Genomic DNA, 17,387 nt, shown 5'->3' with positions numbered 1-17,387 from the left:
CAGATATGTTTAGGTACAAAAAGCTGAAGTTGATTTAAAGAAGAAAAACATCATTGCTCATTTTGTGCAACTTTTGGTTTGCATTTTACCAAAAACTTCCCTAGTTACTCGCGGCCTCTCTTGTACTTCACGATTTGTCGGTGCGAGTCTGTTGCATCTTGCAAGATAGCTTACATCACAACTTCCTGATTTAAGAAAGAAAGCCTGGTCATTTTTAAACAAGAGAGTTAAAAACACTACTGCCTCTTTTTTTTGTCACACAGGCAAAGGTTCGCAGCTGGGATGAGTGGAAGCATCTCAGATTTGGACTTGAGCAGTCCCTGCTCGCAACAGCAAATCTCAACTTCACAAGATTCTGCAATATTCAACTCAGAAGAATCCACCAGTAGCATAGACTCAGACTGCAGGACCTATGTTAATCTGGGTAAGATCTGGCTAAATTTAAAAAAAAGTCTTGTACAGTGTAATCTATTCTTTGAGCAACACTGCGGGGCTGTATGAGAAGGTATCAACTGGGGAAGGATAAAGGTGAACAAGATCTTGAAATGTGACTTTTAATTTAATAAATGAATTCAGTTCTTTAATTGCTGTTTAATTAACTACAGGTTTTCTTTGATCATTGCAGTACCAGTTGGCATGAGTGCAGGTTATCAGCTAACACAATGAAATGAACAATTTTCACTCCTAAGTTTTCAATACCCGTATAAATGTTAAGGTGGTCTGTAACTCATCAGAAATAATTAACTTGAAGAACTTGGTTAACAGAAAGCAAATAACTGGTTGTTTATCTCGTAAGGCAGTTCTCCTATGTTATGTGCTGTATTATGTGAAATTGGGAACCTATGCAGAGATTATTGAGAAACGAAATGGTACGAACTGGTACTAAATGAAGCAGGAAAGGTCTGGGATGGATTTCATTTTACTAATAAGTATTTGAGATTGTTGGGCATGTGGCCACTGTGGATGGCCTTCCTGCCCACATATGGCCCCGCCACAATTTTGCCAGTTTTAGGGGTGGCATGCGCAGCCCACTCTCCAGTGAGACAATTGAGTCTCTTAGCCTACTTCATGGCCTCATCTAACCACCATTACCCAGTAATGAAAAAAGCTGTGACACCAGCCTGGCAGGAGTCAGGGCGGCTAGTGGGTGGAGTCTCTTATTACCTGATGCTGTATGATTGGAGAGTTCCCTCCTGAGGTATACAATGCCCCTGCAAGATTACCCTCCCTTCACGGCCAGCTAAACCTTGCAATCCCTGCCCTCCTCCACCCCGTCCCTAACAACAAGCAAAAACATGTACAGAGTTCCAATGCAACCCAGCTCAAAGGCACTTGTCTCACAGTAGTAGTGTCCCTGCTGCTGAACTAGAAGGCTTCAAATCCCACCTGCTTCAGAGATGTATCAAAGCACCTCTGAACAGACTGATTAAAAATGTTCTGCCCTCTTGTAATGTAGTTGTAGCATCCTGACCTTCAGACTTTGAGACCCAGTTTTAAGTCCCACCTGCTCCAGGGGTGTGTACGACAAACTTGCTTTCTCTTCACAAGATGTCTCTGCGGCTATGACCGATTATCGGTACCATTTCAATTAAAGTAACCTTGTCATATGGTTTATTGGTATTTGGTACCCTGGGACCAAGTCCCATTAGGACACAGTCCAATTTCTAAACAATGTAAGGATTACTCTGGAGCCTCCAAGAATTAAAGATTAATCCCCAGACCATGAGGGAGAAACCCTCGGAAAATAGCAAAGGAACATGGGACCTAATTTCTGTTCTTCGTCTTTCTCTTTGAACACTTACTTATTAGTTATAAGAAATTTGGAGATACTGAGGGAAATTGGGTGGAGCTGTTTGAGACAGGAAGTCACGATAAATTCTCTTGGAGCATGTCAAGTTAGCATTAGCAGCTGTAATAACTCAGTGGAACAAAGTGAAGTGGAACATTATTTATTGTTGAACACCAAGTTCAAGCCACTACTTGTAACATACATATGCTAGTCCCAACAAAGGACAGGGAGTTCTGCAGAGCTATCCTGTTGTCAAATTCATAAAGGGCTCAGGTGATGAGTTCCATTCAGATATATAATTGCCAATAAAAACAAGCTCCATGGGAGATTAATTGGTGATTTCCGCACGAGTCTTGAAAGGGTTAGTAGAGGTTAGAGTCTGCGGGTTATCCCTCATTTCTGTCATGATGGGGCCTCTTGCATGACTTTGCCCATAGCCCCATTCCTGTTTCTTTCTGGGTCTGGTCAGGGGTAGGGGGAGTGTGTATAATCAGTAGGTTTATGCCTCCTCTGTGAAGACCACGAAAGATCGGGAGGCTCATTCTCAGTGGTGACCTCCAACTGAGCTTCTACTGCCTCTGTCTCTGAGTGAGTTCTTAGAAGTCCTCAGGGCTAGCTTTCAGGTTTTTACTGGGTGAAGATTCCCATCTGCAGGATGCTATTGGTGGTGTGTTTGTTGAAATAATCACTTCTGCGGAAGGTTTCCTCTGACAGAGGTAGTTGTTGTGCTTTTTTGTGGACTTCTCCACAGTATTAAACAAATAGGATACCAGTCCCCTTTGTTTAAGGATAGCTCCTGTAATCTATGGGAGCCGTCACCAAAGTTTGTTCCATGGACTGAATCTCCTGGTTTAAAATTACTGACTGGCTTTTGCCCATCATGGCCCCTTGTCTGGACTTTTCGATTTAATTCAACTTAGCTGCCCAAGTTTGGGAAAGTCAGGCTAAGCCTGATTTGAAGGCATCAGCCCATCAATAGTTTCACTGGGGCTACTCCCATCGTCACATGCGCCTTTGTTCTATAGTTGGACAGGAAATGTGCAAGCTTTATTTCTAAAGACCCTATAGTTTGCATTCTCATGTTATATTTAAATAGCAGCAGGACCATTTGAGTACGGGTGGTACAGTGCCGTGTGGATGTGACTCCACGTTTGCCTTCAGAAAGGCCTGAAATCCCTCATAGTGTATGAGCTCCCATTGCCTGTTACGAGGATCTTAGGTGCACCATGCATACTAAAGGACGGGTGGAGTTTTGCAATGGTGTTGTAAGAAATAGTGGAGCGCCATTTGGTGCACATCAATCCATTTTGAATGGCCATTGATGAGGATTAAGAATGTTGATCCCACAAATGGCCCTGTGAAATCTGCATGTACTCACATCCAGGGTCTCCCTGGTCATTCCTAAAGAGTGCAGCGAGGCTGCTCTTGGGTCTTTCTGGTCTTCCAGGCAAGGTTTGCACTGCTTGACCGGGCTTTTGATATCCATGTCAATGCCAGGCCACCAAACATAGCTCCTTGTGGGCATTTTTATTTTAAAATTTCCTGGGTGGCCAGGACTTGTGCTATTGCATAAGTATTGATCACTGGCCTGGATGGGAGTCAACAGTCCTGGCTTCCCACAAAATAATGCCACCTTCTGTGCTCAGCTCCTGATATTTGAGATATAGGGTTTCACCTCTTCCATAGGACGTCCTTGTGGTCTACCATTTAAAAGGATAGGCTGGAGCTTCACCACTGTAGCGTCGTTTTTGGTCAAAGCTTGGATTTACTTCACAGATACTGGTAGAGTGTCTATGGAGTTCAAAGTCATGATGATTTCATTCATCTTCAGAGGTGAAGGTAGGTGTCTCAAGGCATCCACATTGGCTATATGTCTCCCTATACAACATTCCAAGGTGTATTCATAGGTACCTCTTGGCAGAGCCCAGTGTTGGATCTAAGCTAATGTAATGGGAGATTGTCCTGTCTTCCTGGAAGAGGTTTGTGATCAGTTACTATAGTGAAATGCTAAACCTAGACAAGAACTTTTTCAGTGTGAATATCGTGACCAAACATTCTTTCTCAATCTGGGCATACTTCCATTTTGCATCTGCCATGGTTCATGATGCATATGTGATTGGATATTTGTCCCATCACCCCAAAGGTGCAATAATACTGCCCCATCCCATGGTGCGCGGTTGGGGGTGGGGGGAGCAGGGAGGCATTGCAGGTTACAATGAGAGGTTTCAGAGAGTCATAATGAGCTAATAGATTTGTTGACAGTAATGGTTGTTTACATTTATAAATGCTTTCTCATGTGGCACTTGCCACAATCATTCCTGAATGCTTTTAGCAGGACATGCAGGGGCACCAGCAGAACCAACAGGCTGGGTATGAATTTCCCATCATACGTTATAGACCTAGAAAAGACTCCAACTCTGTTGTGTTCCCTGGAGTCAGAGCCCTTTTTGTAGCCTCACCTTCTCTGACAGGATGTAATACGCCTGGTCAACTCTGTATCTGAGGTACATCACCTTGTTTACCTGGAACACACATTTTCCTTTTTAGCCACATGCCAGGTGTAGAAGAATGCTGCAAAATCTCTTCCAGCCTCTCCAAATGTTCTTTTGCAGCAGTTCTTAAAAGCTAATTCAGATAGATCACCATTCTGTGCATCCCTTGGAGGAGGTTCTCCTTCACCCTTTGAAAGATGGTGCAAGATACCCCCAAAAGGCTAGTCAGTGTACTTATACAGTTCCTTGAGTATTTGTTGTGACATACTTCCTGAATGATGCCTCAAGGTCCAGTTGGAGGTAGGCGTGGATCATAGCCAATTTGGAATATGCGTGATACCCCCCACCAGCCTGGCATACAAGTCTTCTATGTGTGGCATAGGGTATCTGCCTAAGCAGGAAGCTCTATTGACCATCACCTTATCATCCCCACAGATACAGACTGAGTTGTCAGGTTTTAAAATTGGGCCCAATGGCCCATTCAGCAAACAAGTTCCCCTAGATGTTCCAATTCAGCCTCTGGTTTGAGGCATAAGGCATAGGAGACTGACCTAAGTACTTCAAGGCATGGACAGACCTTTAGATCTACATAGGCCTTGGTCCTGGCTCCTCTTATCCTTCAAAGTTTCTCTTGGAACACTTTGGGATATATTCCAATGACTTCATAAAGATCACCAGTGCCCATTTTAAAGATCTGCTGCCAGTCCAGGTGGATTCTCTGCATCCAGTCCCTTCCCAAAAAGTTTGGGACTTGGCCCTTGTATGACCATTAAGGGGAAGCAGACAGTCTGTTCCTAATGCTTAATTGGGGTTACAGTGGTCCCAGTTATACATAGGGTCTCCCCAGTGCATGTGCCCAGTGAAGCCTTGGTGTCTCACTGGCTTAAAGGCAAGCTGCCCATTGGAGTTTCCTAAAGGTTTCCTCCCCAACAATAGATACAGTGGCACCTGTGTCTACCTGCAAGTAGAGGGGGTGGCCATTTACGTGGAGTTTTATCTTAATTGAGGCCACTTTGGGAGCAGGGGTGCAAATGGCTTTGTCAACTCTTCATCCTCAGACTAATTTATTTGCGAAGCCCTGCCTTGAGGTGTGTCCACAACTTTTAGCCTGGGCAGTATGTGTTTCGCCTGCCTTGTCTTTGTCAAGCTGATTACAACCACAGCATAGATATTCTTGCTCCTCACGATTGTGGAGAAACATCCCATCAAGTTTTACAACCTTGCAGCTTCCAAATCCATTCACCCTACCTTGACAACAAACAGGAGCCGCAAGTATTATCTGCTCGGGACCTGGCTGTGCAGTGCAGGGGAAAGATCATAGAATCCCTACAGTATGAAAACAGGCCCTTTGGCCCAACATGTCCACGCCGGCCCTTGGAGCATCTCACCCAGACCCATCCCCCTACAACTTACCTAATCTACACATCCCTGAACACTACAGGCAATTTAACATATCCAATCCACCTAGCCTGCACATCTTTGGACTGAGGGAAGAAACGTGAGGAAACCCATGCAGACATGAGGAGAACGTGCAAACTCCACACAGACCAAACCAAGATTTCGAGCGCTGAGGCAACAGTGCTAACCACTGAGCCACCATGCTGCTTGAAAACGATATTGTCGTAATTTCAGGTTATATTTAAAGTACTCCTTTGGATCTTGGAAGCAGCAGGTGTACAAAAGTTACCACAGACCCCAGTGAGACTTGAACTCACAACCCCTGGTTTGCAAGGCCAGTGCTCTAACCACTGAGCTACAAAGCCAGTGGCTAAGACTGTTCTGTGCCTAGACCCCTGAAGCTCCTGAACCCTTTTTCTCAATGTTTTCATGGGAAAGGACCAGTTCTATCTCTTGAAGTCTAGATCTAGCTCAGTCCGTTGCTCCCTTTGGGTCACAATGTTATTGGTTCCACAAAATAAAGAATCCCTTAACATTTCACAAAGTGCTGACCTATAATCAGTGTCATGCCAATTTCTGCAGTCTCTTCAAGAATTTGGTAACTGTTTCCCCAAGAAATTTATTTGCCATATTAACCCTGTAATACTACAGCTTAATATTTGATTTGGGGTCATTGTCTTCTACACTATCAGTTCAAGAGATCTTCACTTTGACACTGCCAAGTAGGTTAAACTATTTATGATGCTGAAAGTTGTGGCCCCTCAAGCAGCAAGGAAAATGAAATTTTGTTGTTGATACTTTTCTATTCTGTTTGCCAAAAAGAAATATTTCATTCCTTCAGTGTACTGGGGCCAGTCCTCCACACACATCATTAACATTCCAGTTTCCCAAAAAGCAGCTTTCATTAAAATTTCCCTGTCAAGATCTTACCTGGTTCATTGAAAGACTGTCTGAAACTTTTCTTGACTCTCCTCGCCAATGTAATAACTCAGGAAACCTAACCAGAAAGCAACAACAAAATACAGTAATATAGGCTAGTCCCAACCCAGGGTAGACACCTCTCCAGACTTATCCCTGGGTCTGCTCTGTAAAGGGCTCTGGGGATGAGTTCCAAGTGGGCAGGCCACTGCCTGTTACCAAGGGAACTCATACCCAACGAGCTCCATAAGGTAATTAATTAGTGATTCGCCTTGGACTTGATAAGGGATATCATGACAACATACTTTTAAGCAAACCTTTTAAATTATTTTTTGTTCTGACCACTCTACTAAAATTTTCATCCCATAGTTTTATTTCTTCAAAATATCCACCTGAGAGTGGACTTTCTTATCATTTTTTATTGCCAGTCTAAGGGAGGACAAGAAAACAAATGGTGTAATTTTATTTAAAATGTATACTTTGCACACAACAATTTACTTGCACTTAATTCATGCCTGGACTATTTTGCCCTTTTAAGAGTTTTATTTTGTGGTGTAATTTTGAGTGCAGCTAAAAGATAGCTACAGAGATATATGTAGAGATTATATCGAGAACAGAGATTGTGTCGTATTTATTTTCGTGGATGTGTATCTCTATATTGGAGTCAGAAAGTTGTAGGTTCAGGTTCCCTCCATTTTATGCTGACTTGCTAGCTTAACCCTGAAGGGGCTTATCATTGCTGGAGGTGCCAACAGTCAAATGCAACATTAAACCAAGATCCTGTCTGCCATCTCAGTAGCAAAAAGAGATTATCTAGACATCCATCTCATTCTTATTTGTAAAAGTGTGCTGTGAGCAAATTAGCTGCTCTGGTGTTCAAAACTACGAAATTCACAGAATCATGAAAACTTGCAACACAGATAAAGCTATTTGGCCTCCTGTACATATGCCATCTTTTTGAAAGATCAGTTGGATTATAGCCTGACAACTCCACTATTGTCCATTACCCTGTCAGTAAACTTCTAAATATATGAAATCAACTTCCAACACTGTTTTCGGGAAGAATGTCTCAGATCTCGAATTTCTATGAATTAAGAGAAAGTATGAATTTAAACTGAAGTGCTTTGCAACTTTATGAAGTTGTGAAAGGAATGACATAATTGCAAATGGTTTCCTATTTGCATTGTTACCTATTGAAATATATTTTTATTTGAATCAGTATTTGCCCTTGACTTAGCAGTAGCAATCTGATATTTCTATCATCAATAATCAACACCCCAGGCAGTTTAATAGATTGAACCGAGACCTATTCCAGAAACTGTAGACTGAGTTCAAATCATGCTACAGTTTACTTGAACAATAAGGTGAGATGTGTGAATATATTGGGTGGAGGTGCCAGTGTTGGACTGAGGTGGACAAAGTCAGAATTCACATGACAACAGGTTAGAGTCCAACAGGTTAATTTAAAATCTCAAACTTTTCGAGCATTGCTCCTTTACCAGGTAAAGTGGAGGGAAGTGCACAGGCACAGGATTTATATGCAGAGAAATAACGGCAAAGTAATTGCAGATAATTAAAGAGTACCAAAAGATAAGTACAATTAGTGTGAGTGGAGTGTCAGCAGGCTAAGTAATAAATATTTGCAGGTGATCAAAAGTGTCAGACAGTGTGATTACAGCATCAACAGCAAACCAGGAAGTGAAGGAATAACCTAGGATACGATTAATTAAGGCAGAGAGATAATTACAAAAAATCAAAAATAAGGTGGTGCTAAGAGACAAACCAAATGGCTTGATGGGTAAAAGAATCGCATGGTGAGGGTCTGACAAAGGTAACGAGTAATCCAAAACTGTACAAACTAATTAAGATAGGGAGATAATAACAAGATGTGTTAAAACAGAACAGTAATGAAGATTTTACACAGAACAATATGGTGGGGCTACATATCGCATGACATGAATTCAAGATCACTGTTGAGGCAGTTCTCATAGGTACAGAACTTAGCTATCAGTTTCTCCTCGACGATTCTGCATTGTTGTATAGCCTTGGAGGACGCTTACTGAAGTGTAAACATTTGACACTTTTGATCACCTGCAAAGATTTGTTATTCAGCCTGTTGACACTCCACTCACACTATTTGTACTTATCTTTTGGCACTCTTAATTACCTGGAATTATCCTGCCATTATCTCTCTGCCTGTAAAATCTGTGCTTGTGCACTTCCTTCCACTTTACCTGATGAAGAAAGAGCGCTCTGAAAGTTTGTGATTTCAAATAAACCCCTGGTGTTGTGTGACTTAATATATGGGAATAGAGTAGGAAGCTGTGTAGACCCAGTGTAGTGCTCATCACCCCCACTCAGATGCTGTATATGAATATTCCTGGCTATTGGCTACAGAACCAGACATAAGTATGGCGTCATCTTCCAACATAGTTATTGCTATGGCCATATGTTGATGCAGTTTTGGGATAGGAATCACCCCTTTTTCTCCAAACTTCTCATAAAGACATTTTGTGAATTAGACACTTATGTTTCTCAAAAGGAGAACATGCATTATAAACTCGTTCAGCAACGATAAACAAATGCTATACTTTGTGAGAGACACTCATAGACTGTCAGCTGAAGATAGACAAAATGCCTGAGATAAAGTGAGTAAACATTGCCTGTGGACATAAGAGTGATACTAAGAAATTGCACCATGTATCAGATGGCAACAGTTACAGGAATCTATTGCTTAAATTGCAAGTAGTTTCTTCACTTTTCCTGTTTTGTGCAATATCATGTACAGATGCTATGTAAGAGTATATATGAATTTACACGACAATAAGAGTACAGAATAGAATGAATATTTTTAAAAGGCTGCAGAAACAACAAATTGCTAAAACATCTGAAAAATAAAGACAAATAGAACTTTAAAAATAGAAATTGTTAGATCATAAGCAACTTGAAAATCCATGGAAGCATTGAAAGTAATTTATTTAATAAAGAAAAATAATACCTGATGCTAGTAAAAACATAGCTTGCTCAAAGAGATTGTTTGTAAAGAGAAGAAAGAAATGGAGATAGTTAGGATAAGAATTCCAAAGTTTGAGGTGTAGTCATCTGAAGACGCTGATGGGGTAAAGGAAGTATGAATGTTCATTTAAGAGACCAGTTCAAAGCTTGGTGCTCAGATAAATACTCTTTACCACGTACATTACAAAATCAGGTACAAACTTGGCATTTTTTTTAGAAAGAACATATGCACACATGTAAGATGCTCAATATCATAGCAGTTAATAAGCAGCTTTTTCATATAACTGCACCATTGCCTTTCTTAAAGCACATGGGTGCGCACAAGTGTCTGTCACCAGCAATGATATCATCATTTCAGGGTATGGACCTGCATTGGAAATGTAGTGGGTGATGACAGTATCGTTCCTTTCTCATAAAGTCATGTTGCATTTAGAACCTTCAAAATCTTACTTGATTATGACAATGTCTAGGTGGAGCAGTGAATTAGAAACTTCCACTTTGCTTTAGAATTACAATCCAAATAATTGCAATAAAAGTCTCTTGGCTCTGCAAAACACAGGTATTTTATGTAAAATAGGTTTTGAGCAAATATCTAACATATGTGGATGCATGATGCGCAAATTTGTAGCAGTGTCATTCGAGAGCACCAATCATGAGGAATTTTAAAAGTTTTAACTGTTCTTCTGAACATTATGCCGGGTTGGTTAGTGGCAAAATGGACTGAATGTCACCCTGTAGCTGGCTACACTGATCTGACACTGCTTGATACTACCAGTGGGTCCTGGAGGAGTTTCCTAATCCTTTGTCTTAACACCAAGCATATTGAAAAGCTTAATATGCACAAAACAGTTTGGATGCAGTTTCCTACTTCAAATCTATAAAGAACTCATTAAATTCACATTTAAGGAGAAATCCCTTGCTCATTTTTACTCATTGTTTTACTGAAATGGTTAAATTATTTATCACACACCTTATTATTGCCACTGAATATTCACATGCTTTATTTGGGAAATTTTAAACAAAAAATATTTTAAAAATTGCTTTGAATTCTTAAGTCAAACTCGGTCAACCTTCTTTGATCAGATAAAACTGCATAAAGTTATTTTCCATCTTGTGGCATTGACAATTTAGAGATATGATCTGTTTCAAAGAATTTAAGTGACGATCACTCACAAGTATAGATAATGAAAGGAAATTTGAGATATATATTTTTTACCGTACTTATAGTAATTAATATATGATTTTATCAATACCGTGAAGGCAAAATGAGGACAAAATGCCCTCATTAAAATATATGAGCCTGAAATGTCACCATTTTATGGATGTTTGCTTTTAGTTAGGCAAATATCCAATGCTAACAAAAAGCCAGCACCATATTTAAGAGGAGCTTTCCTGCTCCTCTGATGCTGCTTGGCCTGCTGTGCTCATCCAGCTCCACACCTTGTTATCTTAGAACAAAAAACTGATGAGTCCTTGGGTCCTGACAGATTCCGTTCTAGGAGGTTAAGAGCCGTGACTGCTGAGACAGTAAGTGATTGGTTTTAATTTTCCAAAATTCTCCAGATTTTGGAAAAGTCAGATCAGCTTAGAAAACAGCGAAGGTAACTTGTATGTACACGAAAGGAAGAAGACAGAAAGCAGGAAAATACAAGCCAACTCAGTTAATACCTAACAGAAGGAGGGGCTGGAATCTATTGTTAAAGATTTAGATTAGGGCACTTGTAAAGTCTCACTGCAATCGAGCAGAGTTAACATGCTTTTGAAAAGGCAAATCACACTTTTGTTGGAGTTCTTTAAGGAAGTAACAAGTAAACAGATAAAGGGGAACCAGAAGGTGTGGTCTTCTCAGATTTCCAGAATACTTTCGATAAGGTGCCACTTCAAAGATTACTGAACAATTTCACAACTGCTGTTGCAGTAGGTAATATTAGCTTGGATAGAGCAACAGTTAGCTAACAGGAAATACAGACCTAAGAAGGGTCTAGGCCTGAAACATCAGCTTTCCTGCCCCTCTGATGGTGCTTGACCAGCTGTGTTCATCCGGCTCTACACCTTGTTGTCTCAGATTTTGCAGCATCTGCAGTTCTAACTATTTCTGTACGCATGAAATGGGTCATTTCCATGTTGGCAAGATGTCATAAAAGGAGTGCCAGGGGATCAGTGCTGACAGTGCAACTATTTATAATATACAATTACAAGTAAATCAATCACCTGGATGAAGAAACCAAGTTGTTATATTTGCTGATGACGCAAAGATTGGAATGAAAGTAATGAGTGAAGAGGGTACAATAAGCCTGCAAAGGCATTCAAATAAGTTAGGTGATTGGCAAAAAGTTGGCAGATAGAGTCTGATGTGTAAAAATGTGAACTTGCCTACCTTGACAGGAAGAATAGAAAAAAGGCATATTATTAAATGATAATAAAATGTGAGGCTGGATGAACACAGCAGGCCAAGAAGCATCTCAGGAGCACAAAAGCTGACATTTCGGGCCTAGACCCTTCATCAGAGAGGGGGATGGGGTGAGGGTTCTGGAATAAATAGGGAGAGAGGGGGAGGTGGACCGAAGATGGAGAGAAAAGAAGATAGGTGGAGAGAGTATAGGTGGGGAGGTAGGGAGGGGATAGGTCAGTCCAGGGAAGACGGACAGGTCAAGGAGGTGGGATGAGGTTAGTAGGTAGGTGGGGGTGCGGCTTGGGGTGGGAGGAAGGGATGGGTGAGAGGAAGAACAGGTTAGGGAGGCAGAGACAGGTTGGACTGGTTTTGGGATGCAGTGGGTGGAGGGGAAGAGCTGGGCTGGTTGTGTGGTGCAGTGGGGGGAGGGGACGAACTGGGCTGGTTTAGGGATGTGGTGGGGGAAGGGGAGATTTTGAAACTGGTGAAGTCCACATTGATACCATTAGGCTGCAGGGTTCCCAGGCGGAATATGAGTTGCTGTTCCTGCAACCTTCGGGTGGCATCATTGTGGCAGTGCAGGAGGCCCATGATGGACATGTCATCTAAAGAATGGGAGGGGGAGTGGAAATGGTTTGCGACTGGGAGGTGCAGTTGTTTGTTGCGAACTGAGCGGAGGTGTTCTGCAAAGCGGTCTCCAAGCCTCCGCTTGGTTTCCCCAATGTAGAGGAAGCCACACCGGGTACAGTGGATGCAGTATACCACATTGGCAGATGTGCAGGTGAACCTCTGCTTAATGTGGAATGTCATCTTGGGGCCGGGATAGGGGTGAGGGAGGAGGTGTGGTGGCAAGTGTAGCATTTCCTGCGGTTGCAGGGGAAGGTGCCGGGTGTGGTGGGGTTGGAGGGCAGTGTGGAGCGAACAAAGGAGTCACGGAGAGAGTGGTCTCTCCGGAAAGCATACAGGGGTGGGGATGGAAAATGTCTTGGGTGGTGGGGTCGGATTGTAGATGGCGGAAGTGTCGGAGGATGATGCGTTGTATCCGGAAGCTGGTGGGGTGGTGTGTGAGAACGAGGGGGATCCTCTTTTGGCGGTTGTGGCGGGGGCAGGGTGTGAGGGATGTGTTGCGGGAAATATGGGAGACGCGGTCAAGGGCGTTCTCGATCACTGTGGGGGGAAAGTTGCGGTCGTTGAAGAACTTGGACATCTGGGATGTGCGGGAGTGGAATGTCTTGTCGTGGGAGCAGATGCGGCAGAGGAGGAGGAATTGGGAATAGGGGATGGAATTTTTGCAGGAGGGTGGGTGGGAGGAGGTGTATTCTAGGTAGCTGTGGGAGTCGGTGGGCTTGAAATGGACATCAGTTACAAGCTGGTTGCCTGAGATGGAGACTGAGAGGTCCTGGAAGGTGAGGGATGTGCTGGAGATGGCCCAGGTGAACTGAAGGTTGGGGTGGAAGGTGTTGGTGAAGTGGATGAACTGTTCGAGCTCCTCTGGGGAGCCTGTATCGGCGCCGCCTCTTGCTCCCCAGAGGAGCTCGAACAGTTCATCCACTTCACCAACACCTTCCACCCCAACCTTCAGTTCACCTGGGCCATCTCCAGCACATCCCTCACCTTCCTGGACCTCTCAGTCTCCATCTCAGGCAACCAGCTTGTAACTGATGTCCATTTCAAGCCCACCGACTCCCACAGCTACCTAGAATACACCTCCTCCCACCCACCCTCCTGCAAAAATTCCATCCCCTATTCCCAATTCCTCCTCCTCTGCCGCATCTGCTCCCACGACAAGACATTCCACTCCCGCACATCCCAGATGTCCAAGTTCTTCAACGACCGCAACTTTCCCCCCACAGTGATCGAGAACGCCCTTGACCGCGTCTCCCGTATTTCCCGCAACACATCCCTCACACCCCGCCCCCACCACAACCGCCAAAAGAGGATCCCCCTCGTTCTCACACACCACCCCACCAACCTCCGGATACAACGCATCATCCTCCAACACTTCCGCCATCTACAATCCGACCCCACCACCTAAGACATTTTTCCATCCCCACCCCTGTCTGCTTTCCGGAGAGACCACTCTCTCCGTGACTCCCTTGTTCGCTCCACACTGCCCTCCAACCCCACCACACCCGGCACCTTCCCCTGCAACTGCAGGAAATGCTACACTTGCCCCCACACCTCCTCCCTCACCCCTATCCCAGGCCCCAAGATGACATTCCACATTAAGCAGAGGTTCACCTGCACATCTGCCAATGTGGTATACTGCATCCACTGTACCCGGTGTGGCTTCCTCTACATTGGGGAAACCAAGCGGAGGCTTGGAGACCGCTTTGCAGAACACCTCCGCTCAGTTCGCAACAAACAACTGCACCTCCCAGTCGCAAACCATTTCCACTCCCCCTCCCATTCTTTAGATGACATGTCCATCATGGGCCTCCTGCACTGCCACAATGATGCCACCCGAAGGTTGCAGGAACAGCAACTCATATTCCGCCTGGGAACCCTGCAGCCTAATGGTATCAATGTGGACTTCACCAGTTTCAAAATCTCCCCTTCCCCCACCGCATCCCTAAACCAGCCCAGTTCGTCCCCTGCCCCCACTGCACCACACAACCAGCCCAGCTCTTCCCCTCCACCCACTGCATCCCAAAACCAGTCCAACCTGTCTCTGCCTCCCTAACCTGTTCTTCCTCTCACCCATCCCTTCCTCCCACCCCAAGCCGCACCCCCATCTACCTACTAACCTCATCCCACCTCCTTGACCTGTCCATCTTCCCTGGACTGACCTATCCCCTCCCTACCTCCCCACCTATACTCTCTCCACCTATCTTCTTTTCTCTCCATCTTCGGTCCACCTCCCCCTCTCTCCCTATTTATTCCAGAACCCTCACCCCATCCCCCTCTCTGATGAAGGGTCTAGGCCCGAAACGTCAGCTTTTGTGCTCCTGAGATGCTGCTTGGCCTGCTGTGTTCATCCAGCCTCACATTTTATTATCTTGGATTCTCCAGCATCTGCAGTTCCCATTATCTCTGATATTATTAAATGAGATGAGTTTACAGAACTCCGAAGCACAGTGATTTCGATGTCCTGGAACCTGAATACAAAACATTAATATGCAGGCATAGGAAGTGATTAGGTCAGTGAAATGAGTTTTGTTGTTAATTGCAAATGGAATGGAATATCAATGTAGAGCTGTTGCTACAGTTACACAGGGGCTTGGTAAGACTACACCTGAAGTGCAGTGTACAGTTTTTTAAGAAATTACACAATTGCATCAAATTGCATCTTGGATTCTCCAGCATCTGCAGCCCCCATTATCTCTGATATCAAAGAATGATCACTCAACTGTTTCCCAGGAAGAGGGGTTTGTCAAACAAGGAAAGCGTAGACAGGTTGGCCCTATGTCCAATGGAGTTTAAAAGAAGGAGAGATAATCTTGTTGAAACATATAAAATCCTGGGGGAATCGAAATGATATGGGCTGATAAGATGTTTCCCTTGTGGGAGAGATGATAACCAGGTTTAAAATAAGGGTGTTCCGATTTAAAATGGAGATGAGGAAACATTTCTTCTCTCAGAGAGTCATTAGATGATGGGATTCTCTTCTCTGGAGATCGGTGCAAGAAAGATTATTGAATATTTTTAAGGTAAAGGAAGTAACAAGAGATTCCAAGGTTGGCAGGTTTAGGCAGGAGAGTGGAGTTAGGGCCTTAATCAGATCAGCTATGATCTTATGAAATGATAAAGCAAGTTTGAAGGGTTGAGTGGTCTACCCCTGCTCATAATTCTTATGTTTATATGATAATGCATCACCTTTATTACAAAGGCATGGACTCAGCCAGGATTTGTAAATAACCTGGTTCCTAAAACTTAAGATGGGGACAATGACGGAACATAACAGCACACAATTGTTCTGCTGCACCACACACTCACTTAAAGGTCTCTGTTGGAATTTTCAGCTTTCTAATTTCTAAAAGCGGCACGGTGGCTCAGTGGTTAGCACTGCAGCCTCACAGCTCCAGGGACCCGGATTCGATTCCTGCCTTGGGCAACTGTCTGTGTGGAATTTGCACATTCTCACCGTGTCTGCGTGGGTTTCCTCCGGGTGCTCTGGTTTCCTTCCACAGTCCAAAGATGTGCAGGTTAGGTGGATCAGCCATGCTAAATCGCCATAGTGTTCAAGGGTGTGTGGGTTGGGCCAAAGGGCCTGTTTCCACACTGTAGGAAGTCTAATGTAATTGACATTACTGATGAACTTATATCACTCTGATGTGCTCATTCAGACACATAATACTGATAACCTCCCACACAGTGAATCAAATTATTACTAGGGAATGAAATGACCTCATGGGTGACAAAGCTAGAAACGTTGGAAGGTGTCTTAAACTAGGTTGTTGTCTTCAATTCCCCAATGCTGTCGTCATCAATGCCTCTGAATGGCAGGCTATCAGCTTCAATAAAGTAGCTTCCCTGTGGTTGTTCTGAGGGTAAATGGAGCTAGGGGGATTCGAATTACAGGTGGAGAGGATCACCTCCAGAACAGCAAAAATCATCTGGAGTGGCTTTACCTTCTTGGCCCCTCTGATTTTTAATTTTCAACTAACCTGTTAATCCACTACCCGCTGTGCACACATTTCCTGCTGGGATTGGCAGGACATCATTGCTACCAGTCCATTGATTTAACAAGCAGCTTCTGCATCCTGCCGTCTATCCTTAACTGGATAGCAAGCCTGGAACTGGCCAAATAGGGGCCACCTCTGGCAAAATTGCTGGTCTTGAAACAATTCAAGCACTGGCTTGGGATCCCCAATTGGTCCTGACGTGAGTGTTCAACAGCCTGTAAAATTCAATCCTATAGTCGATTAGTCTTCAGAAAGAATCACTTCAACTCTCTTTTCAATCCTAACCAAGAAGTGTTAACCCCTCATCACATCAAACCTTTCACCCATGCAAGTTACATTTATCCACATCGAATTGTATTTGTTGCCAACGATGCACTTAACTAAGTGACCAGATCCTTTTACAGACTTTGATGTGTTCTACATTTTTTGTCCTCCCTTTTCTCTTTGAATCATTTGTAAATATGCATATTTGGCCAATAATGTCATCCAATTTATTACTATGTTAAAAATGGCAATTACACCTACAGTGGGAGTCCGTAAGGTGTTCAGTTGCATAAACTGGAATTTTTTGGGATTATCTTTTGTGCTCTTCACCAGTCTTAGAAATATCAAAAATAATTAATCTTTTGAATAAAGAGAAAGTGTTTTTCACCAGTTTCTAGATCTTTCACCAATAGAATGATTTGGTTCCCTGATAAGTTTAAGAAATCGCATGTGGCTGGGCGTAGTCTCGTCTGAAAATCCAGTTGTGCCTATCG

General features: G+C 43.5%; 1 protein-coding gene and 1 non-coding gene across 3 annotated transcripts in view; one reads left to right on the top strand and one right to left on the bottom strand.

The window, feature by feature from the left end:
• Nucleotides 1-268: 268 nt before the first annotated feature.
• Nucleotides 269-17,387, top strand: part of peak3 (PEAK family member 3) — a 37,654-nt gene continuing 20,535 nt past the window's right edge. For both annotated transcript variants that reach the window (XM_048559954.2, XM_048559953.2), the window contains exon 1: nt 269-424. In XM_048559954.2, coding sequence (XP_048415911.1) covers nt 283-424 — 142 coding nt within the window. In that variant the 5' untranslated portion in view covers nt 269-282. The remainder of the gene's footprint in view (nt 425-17,387) is intronic.
• On the bottom strand, nt 5,972-6,044 carry trnaa-ugc (transfer RNA alanine (anticodon UGC)). The gene has a single exon. It is a non-coding gene; the product is annotated as a tRNA-Ala (tRNA).

This window comes from Stegostoma tigrinum, chromosome 30 (genome assembly GCF_030684315.1).
Source record: "Stegostoma tigrinum isolate sSteTig4 chromosome 30, sSteTig4.hap1, whole genome shotgun sequence".
NCBI lineage: Eukaryota > Metazoa > Chordata > Chondrichthyes > Orectolobiformes > Stegostomatidae > Stegostoma > Stegostoma tigrinum.
The sequence above is the reverse complement of the archived record's forward strand: the minus strand, read 5'-3'. Positions and strand labels throughout refer to the sequence as shown.